Below are 22,242 nucleotides of genomic sequence, written 5' to 3' on the forward strand. Positions count from 1 at the left end.
ATCCTTAGTTTTTCAACCTGATGCACAAGATGTAACCTTTGGAATGGTTGTCTTTTCTCTAAATGAAATGTTTCCTTTTATAGGAAATCTTATATATTGAGAAAATATATAACAGTAATTCAAACTCTAGGAAGAGGAGCTACTACTTTTCTGGAAAAACTTCATATGTTTAGTAAGCGTGGTCAGCCAAAATAAGTGGTCCCTTATGTACAGGATGTCACTGTCATAATGTTTTTTTAAATGAACTTTTGTCTGTCAAAGGGAGTTGGGGAATTGCTTTTTCTACTAAGTTCTAGATCCTTTTGTAAGAAAGATTATTTATACACACATTAGTTTATTTCAAAACTGCTAATCTGACTTTTCATCATTATATAATCCCACAGCTTTTAAAAGTTAAGCATCTACAGTCTGGACACCTTATGTATAAGAAATTGCTTGCATAGTCTTTGTCCAACACTCTCCCTGTTTTAAAAAATGACAAAAGTTACCCTGCCACTAACAATAATAGTTCCCTAATATCTCAAATTGCAAGTTGTAGAAGAATGAAACTATGTGAACAGACCAGGACCAACAACAAGCATGGAAATGTCATGGAGAAATACACAGCCACACACGATTTCAGTTCAATTTCAGCATTTCCCACACTGCCACTTTGTCCCCCTGAAGTCAAACCTCAAAAGTGCAAACTCTGCTCCCAGTCTGAAACCAAAGCCCCACTGCCAAAGCCTTCTCTTGGCCAGCTTTCAGCAAGGGCAACAAAAGATCTGAAGTACATCTCATGGCCTCTGTGCAGGAGCGAAACTTCATCATTTGCATGTGCATTTCACACAGGAGAGCTTAAAAATGCACTCCACAATCCTATTTATTGTTTACCATGATGTCAGGCCAGAGAAAAATTTGTATCAGTAAAAATTTTCAATAGTATGAAAAAGAGGATGTTTGTGGTACCTAACTGGTGACATTTTGATGTCTTGAGAAAATGGATTTTATATGCCTAAAAATTAAGGAAATTATCTACAACACTCTGGACTTCACTTTTTGCAAAATCTATTTAGCACACTTTTCGTTACATTGATGTATTTTGCGCAACGTTCCATAGCTGATGGAGAAGGAGATGACTTTGTGAGGCCGTTGGACACAGGGAAAGCTGAGCTTAAAGGAGTAAGATGACTGTGTCTTTGCAAACACACCGCGTGAAACTCCGAGCAGACAGGGCCAGCGAGGGAAGGGATGGAAGAGACTATCAGTTCTAGAAAATGGCACTAATTGGCACGGACTGCTGCTCAGCCAAGGCCATGTTGAAGTCCTGAACCTAAAGAGAAAGAACAAAGACTTAACAGAATTATGAACAGTGTTTTGGTACATAGAAGAACAAAAGAAAAGGGGGGTACAGAGTAGAGAGGGACATAGAGTACGGGATGCAGGAAGTGCCTTGTGAGAACCCCGGCCGATGGGGAAAGCAAGAGGGTGATGTGGACGGGAAATCAGGGCAAAAATGGGGCTGTGTCCCCCAGCCATGTGAAAGATCCCATGGGAAATGCCCCATGGCCTCTCCCTTTATTTCAACGAAGTTACAGGACTCCTCTGTCTCCTTTTCGGACACAAGCCTCCGGCGCTGTGAGCCGGCCCTCCCTACGCTGTCAGCACAGCCCTGGCGCCGCAGGGCCCACCCTCAGTAACAGCGAGAAGCCGAAAGTTTGGGAGGTCACCTTCAGGCGACAATAAAAACACGCTCGGTGCCGTGCACGGAGGCAAGGCTGCCGCTGTGCAGCGGCGCTCAGGGAGGCCCGAGCCTGCCCCGGGAGCCGGGGAAGCGCTGCCAACCGCGGCGGCTCCGCCTGTCCTGCGGTAAGCACGGAGGGAAGGGCACACCGACGAACGGACGGACGGACGGACGGACAGACGGACGGGAGGGGGGGAGGAGCCGGCCAGCCCCCATGGCAGCCGGCAGCGGCTGCGGGCTCGGGCGGGGCCGCGGAGCGGAGCGGGCGCTGAGGGTGCTGCGGGTAGGCCTCAAAGCCCCGGCCGGGGCTGCTGGGCTGGCCACGCCACGCACCCGAGAAACGCTTATCCACCACCATATAGGCATATATATATTATATATGTGTGCGTGCGTTTGTGTTTGTGTGTGTGTGTTTAAAACAGAGTGATTTTTTTTCCCTTGTCCCCCCTCCCTCCCCCAGCACGTAGCCACCTGCAGTGAGGGTTAAAGAGGACAACCGCAGGCAGGGTTACTTTTTACAGCTAACACCGTAACTTACGCGTCTTTTCCTCCGGCTTTAAGAGGGTGCAGCAGCTGCTGTTTGCTTTTATAAACAATGCACGGTGTTTTCTTGATGCTTTGTAGCAGTACAGTCCGTGTGAGCTCATTTTCCAGGTGCGATTTGCTCCTGAAGTCTGGTTCCGCTGTGTGTACCAGTTAACTGCCTTCGTGCCTTTACCTTCAGAGACGCGAATTTGAGAATTCAGCCTGTCTGTGGCAGCCTAATTAGCACTGAGATGATCTCGAAGGCCTTTGAGAAGTCCAGAGCTGTGTGTGGGGAGCACAGAGGACACAACAGGTGACAGTCCTGTCAGAGGGGAATTTGATCTCGTGCCTTTTAAAATAATTTAATGAGACTAACTGGATTTCGTGGCAGGGCTGACTTCGGAGGGTTTAATTCCCGCAGTGTTTCAGTCGCTGCTGCTGCCCCCGGAGCAGGTGGAGCTGTCAGAGCCCAGCTGCCTGCCCTGGCCCAGCAGGTGCCTGGCTCTCAGCAGCCAGCATCACTTCTGCACCGTCCCCAGCGCACTGCTGAGCTGCTGCAATTACCACGCCACTGCTTCTGAGCCTGGCGCTCTGCTCACCGAGCACCGTGCATTTTTCTGAACAATAATTAGCAGAAATGAAGGAATTTGCCATGCAGGGTCACAGAGTATAATGGAGAACTTCAAAAACATAAGAAATGCCATCCAGCCCAGTGATCTGGCACAGGCAGGTCTTGCTCTGCGTTCTGGAAATCCTGCCTTATGCCGTGGGTGCTACATATAATTATTTTGCATTTGAGTGTTCTGCTAGGGGTTTCATTAGCTTGCTGCCTTGTAAAACCAGCTTTATGAGAGCCGATTTTCGCGACTGAAGATGTTTTCTTTACCACTTAAATTTATCTTCCATTTGTGTGTGAGCTCAGTTTCTGAAATTTGCCTTGGGATATGCTAAGTGTGTTTTGCTAGTTGAAAGAAAATTACGGAGGTGTCGATAGACAAAAATCACTGTGAATGGCTTCTCAACAGGAACTCTTGAAGTTTTAGCAAGAGTTTGTTTTGACAGATAATAAGTTGGTGCTTTCCCTAAATCATCAGTTTGTTTGCTTAAAAATAGGCTCCGAGAGCTGCAGTTCTGTGTGAATCCTCTTTTTCTGTAAATCAATGTATTGTGCATTGTGGATGACTGACTCGTACATGCAAACAGAAGGAGGACTTAGAATAGTTTACACAATTCTCTAGAAGAAGAAAAAGCTTATTTATTAGTGTGATACGGGCACAAAGACTAGGAAGGGAGTCGAGTGTCAGATGTTGAATGATCACTGGGATTATTGGAGCAGTAATTCTAAAGATCATACTGCAGGAAATACAAGATACAGGAGATGATCATATTCTCTTGAGTTGTGGAAATGCTGCAAAACTGTGCAGGGAGTGTTGTTGTGTGAGGCCAGTGAGATCCTGCACTGCCCAGCAAACACTGGCTACGAGGTGTTGGCCAGTCTGGTCCCTTTTTACTTATTTTCTGCATGGTTCTGAGTTAGTGGAGTATCACTGGCCTTGTCACCAGATGAAACTGCTGCAGAGCTCTATGTCTAAGTATTGTCAAGTGTTTTATGAGCAGTTAGAATATAATTAATGCCTTTTGTACAAAATGGGATCATTTCATTATTTTCCCCGATACAGAAAAATAACATTAAGGATGTTATGCTGTGGTTGTCTTTACATGTTTGCAGTTTAAGGGCAGCAAAAAATCTGAAATAACCTCGTAATATTTATGCACAAATAGGGATGTTGAAAGTATGGGAGTTTACTGTTGATGTGCAGGAATAGTGGTTTCTGAATTCCATGTTGCTGAGTTGTTGTTTTCCTTGTTGGTGTTCAGGCAAAGGGCAGCTTGTAAGTGTGATTATTTTGCAGGATGATTAAAAATGTTAATAGCATATAATATTCTTAAGAACACTCAGAAAAATATATAGGATATTATCATGGGAGTATCTCTGTGGATAATTTAGTGGCTGGACTCTGGGACCAGACACTCTCGTGCCCCACTGTGGAATTCTAGTTACAAACTTGCAGCAACTCACAGCAACTCATAAAAAAATGTGTTGTTGACTTGAATTCACAGGCACTGTTCTGTGTGTGTTGAGAATATAATCTTAGTGACCCTGTGCTAAGCAATAATTCTGCTCAAGTTTTTTAGAGTACAAAATTGTTGAAGGCAATGCTGTGTTCATTATTAACTGGAGGTTCAATATTTGCATGTATTTCAGACTGCGTGAGTCCTGTGCTCAATTTATTATTTATATTTGTTGTGCTTTGTCAGTGTGTGCTTTTTGTGGTGAATTTTCTTCTTTAGACCCTTTAAACTGCCAATTCTCTGTAGCAGTGGAGAAGAAAGTTGGGATTGGAAACTGAAAACAGAGAAGTGGTTTCATTCAGAAGAAAAAACTCATTCCAAGTAAATGGTGCCATAAGTCATGTTTAGGTTGATTTTAGAGATGTAACTGATGGAGAGGTTTTGTTGGTTCTTCTGTGGAAGGGAATACAGCCTGAAATAAAGGAATGGCAAGAGTGAAGTGTGCTGTGATTTGGAGGATTATAATCTCAGGAGAGGAGGAGACACTTCTGCTGAGGCTGCTTTCCCTGCTTGCCACCAGGGCACTTGGAATTTGGGCCACAGGCAGTTTTCTGTGAGGTGACTTGTTCACAGAGAACTTTTTGTTTTGCTGGGAAAATTGCTGTCTGGACAGAGAGGAAGAAGAAATATCTTGGGGAAAGTGAGTATCCCCCAAGTGAGCAGGTGTGTCTCAGGCAAACCCCCCTGTGCATTGTCAAAGGCAGCATTTGCTGTGTTTTGAGCCATCTTCTGTGTTACACGTGAAAAAGCCCAGATGATTTTTATAGGCTTGGATGAGTTGCTGCTCTGGTGAATGCTGCAGTGAGGAGGGGAGCAAATCTTGGGATTTTTCTGAAGCTGCAATGGGAATTGTGTTCCCTAACTAAATTCTGGTGTGGGGATTGGAAGGAGCAGCTTCATGGTTCTGATAGGAAATTTTGTATCCTGTCAGGGCTTTCAGGGAAAGTCAAATAAATGGGGTCCATGCGAATCACTGGAATTTAATAATAATATGACTCACCATGTGGCCCTGAAAAAGCTGTTTTGGAGGGTTACAGCATCATATTGGGCTGTGTGTAATATATGTGTCCTCCTTGTAAAATCCGTTGTGGCTGGAATGAGTAACTTCTTGATGAGTAAATAAAATACTGCCCCAGATTATACATTTTCCATTTTTCCTCACCCAGGTACATATGTTTATTATTAAAGGGAAGGTGGGGATATACAGGTAAAAATTTGTCACTGTTGTGGAGGATAGGTTTTGGTGACAGCAAATGCTGGGAACTTACTGACTGGAGTAACTTCTCTATGGCAGCAGAGAATTACTATTATTATTAACAGCATGAGAAACACTCATATCCAATCATATTTCTAAGGGATATTTGTGTACTGTGGCTTTCTATGATTTGGTCAGCTACTAAATGTAGTTTTATTTCCTGACTTTCAAAATCTGTCTCACAACTCTTAGTGTCCCTGGGTGTTACTCAGCTGGTCCCATTGCATCTGCATGAATTTATATGAGGTGGTGATGTGGCCCAGTGAAAGAATGGAATCGAGCAGCTTTGAACTTGTTCAAATCTGAATTTTATCTACATTAATCTAGATTCACCCTCACAGGAGGAGATAATGCTTTAATCCAATGCTAGGATTTGGTTTATTTCTGCTTTTTGCAGAAATGTTCCCTCAAGGGTATCTCATAGCGTGCACGTATCAGTGTCTTGTTCTCCAGTTTACTAATTTAACAGCTCATGAATCAGACTGTGCTGCTCAGCACTCCATTCTGCTGCTCATAATTAATCAGATATGGCTCTAATTACTGACTTGCAGCAGAACTTAACTGTGGTCATCTGTAACGTCATCTGTTATTGACATATTGTAGGAATATATGCACCAGAAAAAGAACTTGCAGGAACTGTCTAATGAAAATCATGATGCTTTGGCCATCATTAAACCTTTTTTATATAGCTTCAGTGTGGCCTCCCCATCTGGAGGTGACTGCCCTTTTCTGCATTGCCACACGATGTCCCTGTTGCTGGAAGGTTCCCAAGCTGTAGACTGACTTTCCTGGGAATGCACTGCTTGCCCAGGGGCTGCTGGAACTGGGAGCCAGAGCAGAGCACGCAGGCTCTGTGTTCAAACTTTCCCCAGTGTTCGATTGCTCAAGGGAGCTCAGCTGAAAAATCAGTTAACTCTCTTTTTTTCTTTTACTTTGAGTGGTGTTCTAATGATTTGAAACCCGTCAGATAATTAATGCCAGCTGAGATAGCAACTGAATCAGAAAGTTTTGTTTCAAATACTAAAAGTTGTCCCAGACCTGTTGAATAGGTGTAGGATGTGCCGTATTTGGGGATAGTAAAAATAAAAACACAGATTTAAATAAAAAGTTATATATATTTTTAAAATGTATATATTTATATATAGGGTGTTTGTGAGTTTATAGATGTATAGTAATATAGGGTGTTTGTGAGTTTATAGATGTATAGTACAATCTTGGTTTGTTGTGTTGTTTTTTTTTTCTGTTTTCTTTTTTGGTTTTGTTTGGTTTGGTTTTTTTTGGTGGTGGTGGTGGTGGTTTGATTTTTGAATTTCCATTGTCAGTATGTCAAGTTGTCACTAAAAATTCCAGGTTGAAGTCTTTCCCTGGAGTTTCCAGGGTATGAAAGAGTAAGAGCTGCAACAAAACTGTCCAACACCTTTGTTTCAGGTGAGAAGGAGAATAGTCTGTAGAATTAAAAGCAAAGCAAAAGAAATCATTCAGTTGAGATGGCAAATAAAGGAACAGCTATGGAAATATAAGCTGCACTTGATCAGAAGAGGGAGCACAGGAGAGCTGTGAGCCTGCAATGAGGGCTCCATCCAGATGCTGATGTTTTGCTCAGTTTCAGGGCAGAAACACCTTCCTCCATCCAATGGAGATACATTTACAGAATTGCTGATACTGAACAAAAGAACGGTTTTGTTTTTTTCAGGATAAAGAAGCCATAGATTTTGCATACAGTTTTCATGTGTGTTTTTGTGTCTGCACAGGGACAGTAAACCAGAGGAGAGAGCAGGGTGCAGTGAAAGGAGCTTCCTCCAGCTGCTCCCATCCCAGACCATAAAGCTGTTGCTGTCTTTACAGTTGGCTCTACAGCCAGCAAGTCCTTTCTCCCCAGCATGTCTCCCCTAGTATGATGGAAGCTATGAGAAATGAGGAAGGTAGAATAAAAACATTATAAAACAGTTGTATTCAGTACTAGATGCAGGAGGTACAGATCGCATTTAATCCTTCAAAGGATTTTCTCAGTAAAAAGATTCAAATGCTAAAGGTTCAAAAAGTCACAAATTACAATATTAACACTTGTTGCTTGCTGCACTGAGTGCTGTTCTGTGGTGCAGTCCCAGTCTTCAGGTTGTAAATCCTCCATAAATGAACAGATCAGGTTGGCAGCTATAAAACATGGACTTGACATGGATTTAACCATTATTATTAAATTTTTCAAAGTCAGAGAAAGGGGGGAGGGAACAAGGGACTGTAAGAACTGGGAACTATGAGAGGTAGGCTCTGAGCTACGGCTAGAGTGCAGAAGGACAATGAGATTTGGCTGCTCAGAACACACAGTCTGCTGGGTTTGGTCTGTTATCCCAAGACTGGGTTCTGAAGTTTGGGATGCAGGTATCTCCTGCAGGAAGCCTGTTCTGTTTGATGGGGGGAGCTGGAGGCCAGGGAAGGGAGGAGAGTGGTGTTTGTGTGATACACAGGTGTGAGCAATGTAGAGATTTCAAATTCTAGGAAAAGACTTTGGATTTGCAGACATGGGTGTGGGACACAATTGGTTTTATCTTGCCGGTTGTATTCTGGATTAGTTTTAAAAAGAGTTATGAAAGTAAATAGCTCCAAGCACAGTGGATTTAAACTGATTTTTGCTACATTTTTAGTGGATGACTGACAGTTTAACCAAATTATGTCAGGCTTGTTTGCAAACACCCCTGCAAGGCTCCTCATAGCGTATCTCCCTATGCATTCCCCCTGTTCACAGCTTTTTAATGCCCTGGGGATCTCCTGACACAGCTGTGCTTCCTCTTCCCTGCTGCTCCCTGTTGTTGGTGTGTCCACTGCTCAGCAGTCCAGCAGAGGAACCACCCAGGCCAATGCTGATAATCTGGCTGGAAGTGTTTGCCAGCTGGCTGACCCCCAGTGCTGCCTGCCCAGCTCCCCGGAACTCACACCTTAGGAATGGGTGTTGCACGGGAGGTTTTGTCAGGTGTTGCAAAGGTTCATTGAAAGAAGTTATTTTTTTTAAAAAAATTGCTTTTGTAGCAGGCCTGCGGGTTCCAACGTTGTCTATGGCCACAAAGACAGAAGAAAACCTTTCTCTCTAATAAAAGCAAGTTAAAAATTAAAAAGAAGTAAAAAAAAAAAAAAAAAAAAAGTCAGGTTTTAGTGTTAGGAATGTAAAATTCTAGAAGTGTGTTGTAGCCATGTCTGTGTGTGGGGAAGCAGAATGTGTTGGTGTTCTCCTGTTTAATATCCAGGAACAGCTGTGTTCCTGAGCAGGCAGGTGCTGAATGCTGGGACAGGACTGATCTCTGGGCACTGCCCTGGTGCTCCAGGAACACCCAGTCCTGGAAACAGCTCCTTTTAGTTCAGGAATTAAGGGCAGACTCCTCTTTCTCAAGTTTGTCTTTTGTTTTAATTTTTTTTTCTTCAGGGAGGAGCTGTAATGTTTTGCTGTCAGGATGAGGAGCAGGATCCCTGTCATCCTCCTGGCCTGTGGCTCCTTTAACCCCACCACCAACATGCACATGCGTTTGTTTGAGCTGGCCAGAGACCACCTGCACCAGACAGGTCAGTGAGGCCTGGGAAAAGCAAGAAAGAGTTTTAATACTCACTCAGATCAACTCTTTACAGCGGGGCTCATTTTAAAATTCTTTACTGATATTAATGTAAAGCTTTCATGGGATATTCAATGTAGAAAGTCTGGCATTACCTCAGTGAATAAGCAAGTATAATGAGTGCTGATGCAAAGAGAGTGAAAGTTTTATCAGCAGTTTGAGGATCCTGCTCATGGCACTGGCTGAACCTTGTGAAATGGTTAATAATTTTGAAACTTAGGAAAATCTTTTATGTTCCGATTCTGTGCTTTTCTGATACAATATGAGGAAGAGTTCCAGGTAGCAGTTTTGACAGCCGGGGGAAATTGGAGAAAAGATGAAACGTTAATTATTCATTATCTGTCTTCACTAAGAGGCACTTTATCTATCCTAAAAAAAGATCAGAAAAGCGAGATGCCACAGGCTAGAATGTTTTGGCAACAAAAGAGCAAGGTGGTAACATCAGGAATTTAAGAAAGAATCAGAAATGCTACTGGAAAGCCTTGAACTCTTAAGCTTGAGCATCTCCTTAGTTGCTCAGGGATTTTTTGTTTAATTTTTTTTTCATCTGCAGCTAAAATATGCAGTTAGTTTCTGGAAGTGGTTGGGAGGGAATCATTATTTACTGGAATCTGACAGAGAAGATCCCAGGGAGGTTGTTCAGTAGGACCCTAAACACCAAATAATAGTAAAAGGAATTTGGTTGTCAAACTGGGCAGGGGGAGAGAACCTGGGAGCCCACTGATACCAGTGTGCAATAAAAGCAGCAGCTGCATACTCAGAATGTCCTGTGAGGAAACTCTGACTGCCATGAGGAGGAATCACAGAGCTGGCTCTGAGGGCCGCCTCTACAAGTCTCTGTTTTCCTAGAACTAACATTATTTTGTTGCTCCTGCAACAAAAGGACTAGAAATAAAGGGTTAAAAAGAGATTTTAATTTACTTTTTTCACTGTAGTTTTATAACTGATTCTGCTGCCCAGATATGCAAAGAGTAGAAAGGTAATATGAGACCAACTGGTAATTTTGTTTAAGTCATAAATTGTAGTCCAGTAACATTTCTCTTTGCCTTTAAAGAAGGACTGAACTGGGAAATTAATTACTATTCTGTCTGAATCAATTTAATGTCTGGTCTGCTCCAGGGTCAGTTTAGAAAGATTCCACCCCTTACTCAGGGTAGTTTGCTCAAAATTTAGTAATAATCCTATTAAAAATGAAATTTTGAAAGGTTGAAATGGAAATTGCGCATTATATTACACCTGATGTCAATGCCTACTTCTGGGTAGGGTGTGACTTGCCTTTTGGCTTCTTATTTTAATTTGTGAAGCCTTACAAGTACAAGGACTTTCTGCACTGGATAATCCTTTGGTGTCTGGGTTGCCTACAGCGTTGTCTTTGCTCTTTCTGAAAGCTTAACCCAGCGTGGCAGCAGAGTCAGAGCCCTCAGTGTGCCTGCAGAAGCTTTACCCTTCCCAAGCAGAGGTGGCTGCGTCTGCAGGAGCTCCAAGAGCAGCTGTATGTGTTGGTACTGTGTGGATGGGTGTATGTGTTTGTGTGTGGGGGCACTCAAACCCCATCTGTGGCCCCTCCTCGACAGGGAACACAGCAGCATGCTATAAAAATGAATGATTCTGGATGCCTCTTTTATAGCAGAACCATTCCTACCCAGCAAATTTATTGGCCATTCTCTCATGGTTTCAGCCCTGTTTCCACTTCTGGGGTTAGCAGGGAAGGAGAGGAGAAATTGGAGCTTATTTGCTGAGAAGGTGCAGCAGCTGCAGCCTGGGAGCTGATGGAGGGGCTGGAGAACAGGGCTTGTCTGACTTGAGGCAGCAGTGATTCCCTTTCAGAGGGAACAGTGCACTTTGGAGCTGACATCCACACTGGATGCCTGAAAGGAGTGAGAAATTAATTAATTAGTGTGAGGGACGTGTTTCCTAGGCTTGGGAGTGGCTTCATCCTCCTGCTGCTTCAGCAGTGCTGCTCCATCACAAATCGGGCTGAAATGATGAGTTGGGCCATGGCTTGGCTGGAGTTCAGTCACCAAGTCTTCAAAGTGTGGAAGTGTTCAAAAGGGTGTGGCACCTGGGGACATGTTCTAGTGCTGGGTTACTGGCTGGACTCAGTGATCTTAGGGGATTTTCCTACCTCAGCAGTTCCAGGATCCTGTGCCTTCAGAGGCAGGTTTCACTGCCGTGAACGATGTGACTATCCCTGATGTGCATCCTGACTGACATCTCCAGTAATTCTGTCTGCCAGCTTTTTGTACATCACGTCAGTTTCTAATGCTGCCTAATCTTATTTTTCATACATCCCTATTTTAAGTAAGACATTTCATTGGGTTTCTTTAAGTGCAGTTTCATTGCCACATGTCAAGTAATTCATCCTTTTTCTGTTAATATCAGCCAATAAATCTTGTCATGCTGCCTTTTAAATACAACACACATAGCTGTGTGTGCCTGAATGACTCAAATCATTCTCTTTATCTGGATTTTCTGTCTGCTCGTTTGAATCTGGCACTTTACACATCCTCAGACAAAGCTAAAAATTTCCAATATTCAGTCCCTTGTTTTACAATTGTTTTCTGAAACTTGCAGTGACTGTGGCAGATGCCTTTAGAGTCTGTGAATACCTAATCACAAGCACTTTTGCTTCTCTGTGACTGTATTCCTCGTTTGACCATAAAGACCAAAGAAATAGTACTAGAATCAGTCTATCTGAGATATTTTTAATTTTGTTTCCCAAGTGTTGCCAGTGGAGGATACTTACATCCCCAAGTTTCCAGATGAGACCAAAAGCGATGCAGGTCAAAGGAGGGGGGTGGGAACGACAAGATGTTTTATCTGTGGCAAGACAAATGCCAGGGGAAGGTGAAGGATAATGAGTTTTATCTTATGAAAACTGGGGAAAATGGGACACCATTAATGGGTTGCTATCACTGTCTGGCTCTCTGCAACCCCGAGTCCAGTGGGGGCAATGTGGCAAAAACAGACGGACAGGAGCAATGGACTTGCCCAAAAATAAACTTTAATAACCACATAACAAACGCTGAAACCTCATCATCTGAGGGGCAAGATCCAAAGACGGGGGGCGTGGGGAACATAACAAGATACAGGGGTATTCTGAGGGGGAGGGTCCACTCACCAATGAGCTCAGAACATGACCTTGAACGTGACAGGTTCCAAACTGAGAACAAGAGCCAGAAACGTGGCCTGATCTAGAACAGTTCCATGAACATGCCATGAACATCCTGACTCCCATGAGCACACTCTTCTCGCCATGAGCTGACCAGGAATCTCCCTTTCAGTATCCCACTTCCCATGGTCTGAGGCTAAAGCACTGCTCATCCCAGCTGGCTGCATTCCTCCAGCTTCTGTCAAAGGCATTCCTGTTCACTGGGTAGGGTAACACCAGGAAGCTGCAGAGCTTCTCTTGGGGGATTTTCCCTTGACGCTGAGAGGAAAATGAGTAATGAGCAAGAGTGAAATGTATGGAAGTGGTTTCATTTATTTGCTTTTCTGTCGTGGTTATTTTCTTTTGTTATTGACTTCTGGCATAATTTCTCCCAGTGAATTCCAGACTTACTACCAGAAGAAATTAATCTTTAGAAGCCCCACCAAAATACACAAACAGTTTTGTATGAAATTGGCATTTGATAAATTTGCTTTAGTATTAATAAACTAATTAAGCATTACGATTTGTGTTAGTGTTTGTGACAATTTCCAGTGACACCTTGATAACAGAAAACTAAATACCTGTTTTCCTTAATAATCTCCTCTAACTTTCCAGTGACACCTTGATAACAGAAAACTAAATACCTGTTTTCCTTAATAATCTCCTCTAACATGTTTGAGGGACAGTCTTTGTTTCATTCCTTTTGTTATATTTAGTTTTCTGAGCACTAGCCAGTTCTCCTAAACAGTTCTTAGGTAATGTAAGTTCATAGCAAGAGGAACTTTTTTGCTGCTTTTGGTAGGTATATTTTGAAAAACAAAGCCACTTGAGGGCCTGGAGGACTGTTACACATATTTAGGACAAGCAATAATAACAAACTACATGATGAAAACAAATAGAATCCCAGAGAAATAGAATTTGAAGATAATTCTGGACCAAGGAAGGTAGGAAACAACCTGTAATAATTTATGGGAGAGAAAAGAGAATTGCAATGGACATTAATAAAAGCCCAAGGTGACAGAATTTAATTATTTCGTCTTCACACACCTGCCAAAACAGAGGGGCATATTTGAACAAGTGAACTTCTAAATTACTGAATGGGAAAGAAGTTATTTAGAGCCAGTAATAAAATTATTTCCTATATTTTGACAGCTGAAGCTTGTGTTTCCATGTGGAAGGCTCTCATGTATCCTGTTTGCACAGTGCTGGGTTACTGCATTGTGAATCTTCTCAAGCCATTCCTGTGTTTGACTCTCTGAAGTGTTACCAACCTGGCTTTTTCTCTTCCAGTTGGTTTCATTTATGCTTGGGAACAAGCTGATGTGGCACCAGAAGCTCTTATCTCATCCCATTTATGCAGCTCTAGGGCAGATTAGAGACTGAAATCTTTCCATCTCACAAGGATGAGGCAGACCCATATGTTTGGTTAGCATGAGCTCACAGAAATATGATTTTTTCATTTAATATATTCATTTAAGTTATAAGGGAAGAACTTATATCTGTAGAAACGTAAAGAAACTGAAACATGGCAAATAGAATCATCATGTAGGAAAAACCTTTTAATAAGGTTAACGTAGTAGTGAATTCAAACTGCAGTTTGAAAAAAAGTTTCCTTCCCTTTAAATGAGAAATGAATTTAAACTGTAATTTCTTTCCCTTTAAATGACAACTTGTTATAGCACTGTATAATACCAGAGTTCGAGCGAATAATTGTTGTTCATAAATCAAGTGGAATTATTTCCAATTTCAAATCAAGAGATGGACTTAATTATATACACATCTTTGCATGATTCTGGAAAATTTTATCTTGCTCATTTTGCCTGTAATGAGAATATTTTAAAACAGAGGATGGTTTCAGCTGACATCTTAAGAGGATGTAAATCTCATTGAATTTTACTGCTGGTTTTTTAAGTCCAATTCAATGAAGTTCTTTTGAAAATTTTATTACATCAAAATAAATGTGACATTGCTAGAGTGACATTTTCGTGTTGGAATATTAAATTGTCATGTACCAGTATGAGAAATGTCAGGGGTGTTGTTTTCCTTACAAAGCAATAAAGGTAGTATGCTGCACTGAAGTTTCACTGTTAAAATAATTGAATTAGAAAAAAGGAAGAGGATTTTTTTCCCTCTTCAGTATCATATTTATCATAGTTATTTACAATGTGTTAGAAATGCTAGCTTTCTGATCAGTTGAAACACTCTCCTCTCAATTTCTCGAGGCTTGCAGCTTGTGGTGGTGCTTTATTTTTGTTTCCTGGTTTGGGGCCAGAACTGCAAAATCTAACCAGTCTGTTGTGTTAATGGTTATGTTGTGTTACAGGGGTGGAAAACCAGGGGCATATTGTCAAATGTATTTAACACGGTCAGCCAGATAGAAAGGCATGTCATGGCTGCTGAGCTGATGTGTGGAGCACAGTGCTCCAAGTCTTGTTTTAGACTCCATTAGCCCCACCTTTGTGCTTGAATCTTCTGATTCATCTGAATCACATCTATCACAGCTGCAGTAATATGCTGTAGTTCCTGCTTTAACAGAAAGAAGGGCACAATGATTCTGATAAAGAACAATGATCAACTATCTAAGAACAAAGAGGTGGTCAGTTAAGTCATTCTTTGATGTGGCTATATCAAAGCTGTACTAACTGGACTATGAAAATTAATTATATATAACAATTTTGATACTTTGCAACATCAATTATGACTATGTCTACATGGTTTAAAATTGTCTGTTTACTCAGCTTTCCTTTTTGGGTCATTTATTAGGATAAACATTATAGTAATTGTGAGCAGTTCACAGAGGAACAAAACATTTGCATTTTAATTTTGTAATTACTGGGAATGGATTAATGACAAAACCCAAATCAAGTTGTTCTTAGCATCTCAAAACTTTGACCTTAACCATGACATTACCCTTTGAAGAGGTTGGACTAGGTGAGCTCCTAAGGCTCTATCCACCCTAAATTTTCAAGATTCTGTGAAGAGGACTTAATTTTCATTTTTTTCTTTTCTTTTTTCCCAAAGGAAGATATCAGGTGATTGAAGGCATAATGTCTCCTGTCAGTGACAGCTATGGGAAGAAAGGCTTGGTGTCAGCAAGGCACCGGGTGGCAATGGCCAAACTGGCCCTGCAGACGTCTGACTGGATCCGGGTGGATCCCTGGGAGAGCCAGCAGGACACATGGACAGAGACAGTGAAAGTATTAAGGTGATTACATTCTCTTCTTCCTGTCTATGAAATTGCTGACTGCCAGAAATCTGCCAGGCTGCCATGTCAATGCACAGAACTTGCTCCTCTAAAACACCCAGGCAAGTCAGGACCCCCCCACAGGAATCTTTCATTTGCTTTCTCCAGACCTGTGCAATAACCATGGTACTGCCCTCCTGTCCTTCAAGTCATTGGATGCATGTGGAAAGCCTCTGCAAAATGATGGCCACTGCTGGGTTCTGCAGGAAAAGTTCCTGCCTCTCATGTTACCTTTCTTGGGTATAAGTCTCTAAGCAGGTGATAGAGAGCTTGTGATCAGAAAGTGAGTTCACAAATGATGCTGCTTTTCAGGAGCATCTCTGTTCCAGGTTAGCTATGGTAGCAGTATCATGCCTCCAGGTTTATCTGTTCACACATCCTTGTAAAGTTTTCTTATTATCTCTAATGGTAAATTAAGCCCAAATCCATAACCACCTACGTTCTCTTCAAAATCTTGGAGTTTGCTTTGGTTTTGTGCTGGGAGGAGGAATTAAACAAGTTTTCCAGAACTTGATATATGTCCGTTCCATATAGTAATAAATGCCTATGGAGCAGGGAGTGAAAACACAAACTTCTTGTGCTAACTGCTCTTTGGAAAAGTGCTGCAGAAGGTAACAGATACCATTGAACTGGAAGCCTTCTTGGAAGTCTACAGCAAATGTGCTGTAAGAGCTATCACTGATTCTTCATTTTTATCCCCATTTTCTAGGTGACTTTCTAAGTGGAAACAGGTATTCAAGGCTCTAAATTGTGCCCTCCAACAGCTGCCCCAAAAGCTCTTGTAGCTCTTTGTGAAAGCAGTTAAAAGCCAGACCTGTTACTTTACAAAAGCATCCATAAGAATTCATTGGAAACTTACAAGACAAAGTAGAGCCTTTTAGATCTGCTTTTATTTGCTTCCTTGAAGGAACACAGACATCCAGTTGCTCCTTTTGCTCCTTCCCTCCAGGCAGCAGAGCGGGATCAGGATGGGAGGTTTTCTATCTTTGCAGAAAACTCTACTCTTTCTCTAATCATAACTGTATGTCCCAGTTTGAGAAGCCACCAAGTGCTGTCCTACAGTATGGCCTGGTTATAGGGCTTTTGTCCTAAACTTCAGTCAAACCATTGTCCTCAAGAGAAGCAGTTTCAGATCTTACAGATCAGGTGATCCTACTTTGGTCTTGCACAGCTCCAACTGAAGTGAATACTGCTTGCAAGACTGGGTTTGTAAATTATAAATCCACTTCAGAGTTCTTCAGGATCAGAAATCCAGTAAGTAAAACCTATATGAATAATTTTCAGCTCAGGCAATGTGGTATGAACAGCCAAACCTCCTGTCTGCCTAGAAAGTGAACCTCCATTTATATTAGGAAATCCACAAAACATTAAAATGACTGCTTGTTAAGGAGAGAAATGAGCTTAAATCCTGTTTTGTCGACAAATGTTGATGTGTATTAATGAGCTGAACCAGTGCCATAGTCCAGTGCTGAACCGTGTCCTTTGAATGGGGAAGCAGCATTCTGATGAAATGCAGGTGTTTGTGCTTTACACTGTATTTTAAGTGTCACGGGTGAAAAAAAGATTAAAAAAGAGCATATCCTTACTAAGTATAAACAGGAAACAGGTTTATTGTAGAGGTGTTGTCCTTCACATGCATTCAGAGTTAATCTATAGGTTCTTTACTCCTCAGAAAGCCAAGGACTAACTGCTGCATTCACAATAAGCTCCTTCAGGTAGGAAACTTCACTACCAATAGAAAGAGATTTCCCTATTGCAAGGCAGAGGAGATCATTATTGTACCTAAGTGTCTCTTCTTATCTGTAGTTTGAGTTGTACACTTACCTGCAGTAGAACATTTAGTCCTGAAACACATGAATGGCCTTTTCCTACGCTACTTGTTTTAACTGAGTGCGATAAAAATGTCACATTTCATCAAAACCTGTGGATATTGCAGAGGATCCCAAGTAGTTGTTACACTAAAGAATTTAAAGCAGCAAAGCTCAAATCCCACTTATGGCAGTGCTATTAAATGAGTATGGAAATCTTGGAGACTATCCCAAGGCTTTTCTTAGAGAGGAGGAGGGAGCATAATAGAGCTGTTTTCCACTTAGCTGCTGATGATGATTATTCCTAGACAAGGAAACAGTATTGTCAGTAGGCAAAGGACTGCGTTCATTGCTCCTGTGGATTTGATTGGCATGCAGTCACAGTAATTAAAAATTGGCAAAGATCTGCTCTACCCAACTTCTGTTGAGTTGTGCTTGTGATTTAGCTCTAGAGTTACTCAAAGCTTCATACACAGCTCTGAAGCTGTTTGAGAAGCAGCAGATGGGTTTGTCTTTTTTGCTGTGTCTAAAGTAATGCAGCCCCACTTGCTCCAGCCCTTGAGCTGCTGAGCAGACCCGGGGCAGCTCAGATTTTGCAGTGTTTGTAACATTGGTCCTGCAGGGAGCTCTTTGCCAAACGTTCTTGTTTTTGAATCCTGGCCTGGTTTTGAATCCTGGTCGGTGTGCTTGGCTATACATAGCAGCAGACTGTTTACAGCAAGGCAGGGTTAAAATTAGGTGTGTGGGAAGGCACAGACCAAGCTCCTGGTACCCACTCTCTGCTGCCATATGTGCCTCACCTCTTGGCTGTGCAGTTTTTCTGGCCAGTGGCTGAGTACCAAAAATCACTGGAGGCTGCTTTGCAGCCTGCCTGGGTGTAGGTTCTTGGCCCATATGCTGCTTATTCCTGTGGCTAAACTGTTTGCACAATTAGAAAAATGTACTTTTAAATCACTAACCTGTGAATTCCTTCCTTACAGCACACATTCTGAGGGTCAGCTGGGGCTTTGTACATGCACTGGATTCAGACTGTTCCTTGAAACTCAGAACCTTTGTGTTGCTGCAGTTGGATAAGAGCTGATGGTCACTGTGGCTCTATACATGCTGCACTGAAATTGGACACAGCTTTGATTCTGTGTCTGCTTGTCCTGCCTGACCAGGGGCTTGTATCCCTGAAACAGCGTTGGCTTGTGCCAGTGTGAGCAATGCTTAGGCCTGGCTCAGGATGGTGCAAGGCAGGGACTGTTCTAAACAAGCAAGGTTGTGCTGATTTGGAAGGAAAAGGCCCCTGCCATGAGGTAGCAATACCATTATTGCAGGGGGACCCAGGGATGAGGAGTGATAAAGGATAAAGTAGCAGAAACCTGGAAAAACATGCAAAGGGATCCTTGCCTGCCTTCCTGGATCTGGACTCAGTAAAATTAGAAGCACAGCAGATGTCAAAAATCTTAAGAGAATTTTTAGTTTCTTGGAATTGTGATTCTTATAATTAAAATAAACAGGAAAACAGCAAGGTAAAAACTTAGGGAACATATTTTTATGGAGAGGAGGAGGAGGAGAGAGAACAAGAATGTCTCCTTCTCAAAACAGAGCACATGTTACAAAAACACTATCGTGAGGGGTTGTATTTAGTCAAGAAATTGCAGCTAGTGATTGAAGTGAGATTTAGCCCTGTTTCAGGCAAAAAAAACCCAAACCCTCTATGTTTTAAATGTAGTAGCTGCCAAAATTGCCATAACGGTAGAATTTCAAAAAGAATTTACAAACCAGGATGCCATTAATGAGATTGTATGTGAATGCCACAAATTTAACTACATTGATACTAATCTCATGGCAGCATGAATGTGCCAAATTCCTAAAAAATGGTGTTCCGATCCAAAGGGCATAAAAGTAGACCCTGTTCTGAAAGGGGAAAGTGCCAGGTTATCACATTTTTGCATCTCTGAGAATTACCTCACACAGGAGCCTTTATTTTAAATGCAGGCACCATTATAATGAAGCCCTCAGAACGTTCCAGTCCAAGGAGTTCACAAGAAACAAACATCCCACGAAAAGCTCCACGGGGGACTCCCTTTCTTGCCAGCAACCAGGTTGGTTCATGACTGTAAACATGATGCTGTGTTTAGCATTAAAAACTCTACAACTTTACCAGATTAGTAGTGAGAAAATTGAACATAGTAGCTGATGAGTTTTGAGGGTTGGAGCTATGTGCCAAAACCAAGCCATGCCAAATGCCAACATAACTGCTGGGGCAGTTGTTCTGTAATAGCTCCCACACAGATAAGAGACCCTGGAGTTGTATTAATTTTTGATTTTATAGGCAGCTCTTTAGCTCTGTCAGAGATGTACATTGTGGCGCTGCTTGTTTTGCAAAGCACAGAATACATTAATAAAAAATATGAAAAATACAGGGATTGCTTAGAATTCTACTGTTAGACAATGGACAAAGTGTATGGATAGCACAGTAGTGATGCTGCCATGGTGATGTTTGCTGGCCAGAAAAGCTCCTGTTGGCAGTAGAGGCATGGCAGGCTCTGGAAACAGTGTCAGTTTTCAGTTCCCTATCTAATCATCTTCCCTAGCCCAATGGCTTGCCAGGATGCTGCTGGATTTCTGATGCATTGCCTTTTTCCTCTAGCATTGTAGCATCTCTTGGACATGAATAATACATTTCAGTTGTTCCTGGTTGTTAAGGAGTTGTATCTTTCAGGTGGTGGAAGAAAGAAGTCACTCTTTTGGCACATCATCACTGGAATGTTTCTTACATTCTGAATCTCTCCTTTAAGGTGTTTGTAGAAGACTTGCAGATGTGCTAACCATCAAACAAGTGTAAAGTGAAGGCAAACCTCCATCTTTCCTCTTCATTTCACATGAATACAAGGCTGTGAAACTACCTGGTCAATGTTTGTGCAGCACTCAGGTGGAATAATGATGAGTGCTGTGGAAGAAGTTTGAGGAAAGAGTTCTTTGCTGGGGCTTAGGCAGGGAACAGCAAATAAGAAATAGAGACAATAAAGAACAGCAGGGCAGGATGGTGTGGAGTAGCTAGGTTCAACCAAGTCTAACTTTGTGCTAAAGTATTTCTCTTAATTTCTTTCTTCCCCTTTTTGGATTGCTTGAGTGGAGTAAAAATTATCTTTTAACTGTGTACAGATAATATTCAATATGCTTTGAATGATGATGAAATAGGTGATAAAGTAGTTGTGACCAGACACATAAAAACCTAAACTGAATTTTTCTTGCAACCTTCTGAAAAAAAAAGCCTGGAATAAAGGTAAATGCTTTAAAAATAATTTTTTATTAAAAATCTAAAGTGATAAGTTAAAACTGATTTTAAGTATAAACTTCCAAGAAGACTGAGAAAGGATAAGACATCTGTTACTTCCTTTTGTCTTTCCAGTTCTACCAGAATTAAAGCTGCTCTGTGGGGCTGATTTTCTACAGACATTTAAGACACCCAATCTCTGGAAGGAAGAAGACATCAAAGAAATAGTGGGAAAGTTTGGTTTGGTCTGCGTAAGCCGGGCTGGCTGTGATCCATCACAGTTCATCCAGGAATCAGACCTTTTATCTCAATTCCAGCACAACATTTTTCTAGTGAGAGAGTGGATCCAGAATGAAGTCAGTGCGACGCAGATCCGCTCTGCCCTGTGCAGGGGGCTGAGTGTGAAATATCTCATCCCAGACTCTGTCATTGCCTACATCGCACAGCACAACGTCTACATAGCGGAGAGCGAGCGCAGGAACCAGGGGCACCTGCTGCAGCCTCTCAGGCTGCAAAACACACCAATAAACCCTCTGAGCGACTGATTTCTGCACTGTGTGCCCTGTCAGACCAGGACCCGTGTCATCTAGATTTCTTGAGAAAGTTGTTTCTTGTTGATAATGAAGAGAAAGTCCAAGATTTCTTGAAATCATGTGGTGTTTTAGATCCATGAATCTGTGTGTGGTAGTGTTCAAGAAAATTGGGATGCTCAGCTGTGTAGCTTAAAATACTCAAAAACCAGCTTCTTTGTGAAAATAAAAGCAAGGAGATCTTCACAACAAATATTCTTAGTATTTCAATAAATTCAATAAGTCAATAAATATGATTTAAGGGTCAAATATAGTACTTCCCTAACTTGTAATTCTGAAATCCTCACTGTTCTAAACTAGCAAAATACAATGAACCATAACTTGAGAGAGAGAGAGAGATGTTTAAATATATGTTACTTCTAAACTTTGACTTTATAAGACCCTGAATAACTTCTTTGATTTTTGGTAATTTGGCCAAGACATGGAAATCAATCTTTCTTCCATGCAAGCACTTAAAAATGTACGTGCTACTTCTGCCACTTCTAAGGCTCTGGGTTCTCAAATGACAGGCAGCCCTCATCCCCACATTTGAAAGGTTTGAAAGACAGGTGTCTGCTAAGGAAGGCAGGAGCCTCACTTGGAATGGAAAATGTAAACCCCTCCCTCTGAATTGTTATAAATCTAAAATTAAGGGGCTGTCAGGCAAAGATATGAGGATAGGAATAACAGTTCTTTACTAATATGTATAAATAATAAATTTTAAAAAAACAACTATAACTTAATAGGGAAATGAAAATAAAATGTAGTAGTACAAAAACACTGCCAGAGTCAGAACAGGAGCTGACCCCCTGTGTGTCAGGGTGGTGGCAGCAGTGCCATTCCATGGTGGCTCAGCCCTCCTGCAGTGCCAGCTGTGCTTCTGCTGGAGCAGGGATCCTGGACAAGGCTGGAGTTTTCCTCTGAAGCTCCAGGGCTGCTGGAGATGGGCCTGCTCTCCCTCTGGGAATGC

The 22,242-nt window shown here is 41.9% G+C and overlaps 1 protein-coding gene across 5 annotated transcripts; it reads left to right on the forward strand.

Moving 5' to 3' along the window:
• Window positions 1-1,879: 1,879 nt before the first annotated feature.
• NMNAT3 (nicotinamide nucleotide adenylyltransferase 3) lies at window positions 1,880-22,060 on the forward strand. 5 transcript variants are annotated; one of them, XM_038146231.1, is made up of 5 exons: window positions 1,880-1,997; window positions 9,052-9,188; window positions 15,408-15,591; window positions 19,422-19,528; window positions 20,839-22,060. In XM_038146231.1, the coding sequence occupies exons 2-5, from the start codon at window positions 9,080-9,082 to the stop codon at window positions 21,246-21,248; spliced, it is 810 nt and encodes a 269-aa protein (XP_038002159.1). In that variant the 5' UTR covers window positions 1,880-1,997; window positions 9,052-9,079; the 3' UTR covers window positions 21,249-22,060. The 5 variants fall into 5 exon arrangements, with proteins under 5 accessions (XP_038002159.1, XP_038002157.1, XP_038002158.1 ...); XM_038146229.1 differs by having other exon boundaries at window positions 1,951-2,006; XM_038146230.1 differs by lacking the exon at window positions 1,880-1,997 and adding an exon at window positions 2,182-2,561.
• The last annotated feature ends 182 nt before the right edge of the window (window positions 22,061-22,242 follow it).

Source organism: Motacilla alba, chromosome 9 (assembly GCF_015832195.1).
Source record: "Motacilla alba alba isolate MOTALB_02 chromosome 9, Motacilla_alba_V1.0_pri, whole genome shotgun sequence".
Taxonomy (NCBI): domain Eukaryota; kingdom Metazoa; phylum Chordata; class Aves; order Passeriformes; family Motacillidae; genus Motacilla; species Motacilla alba.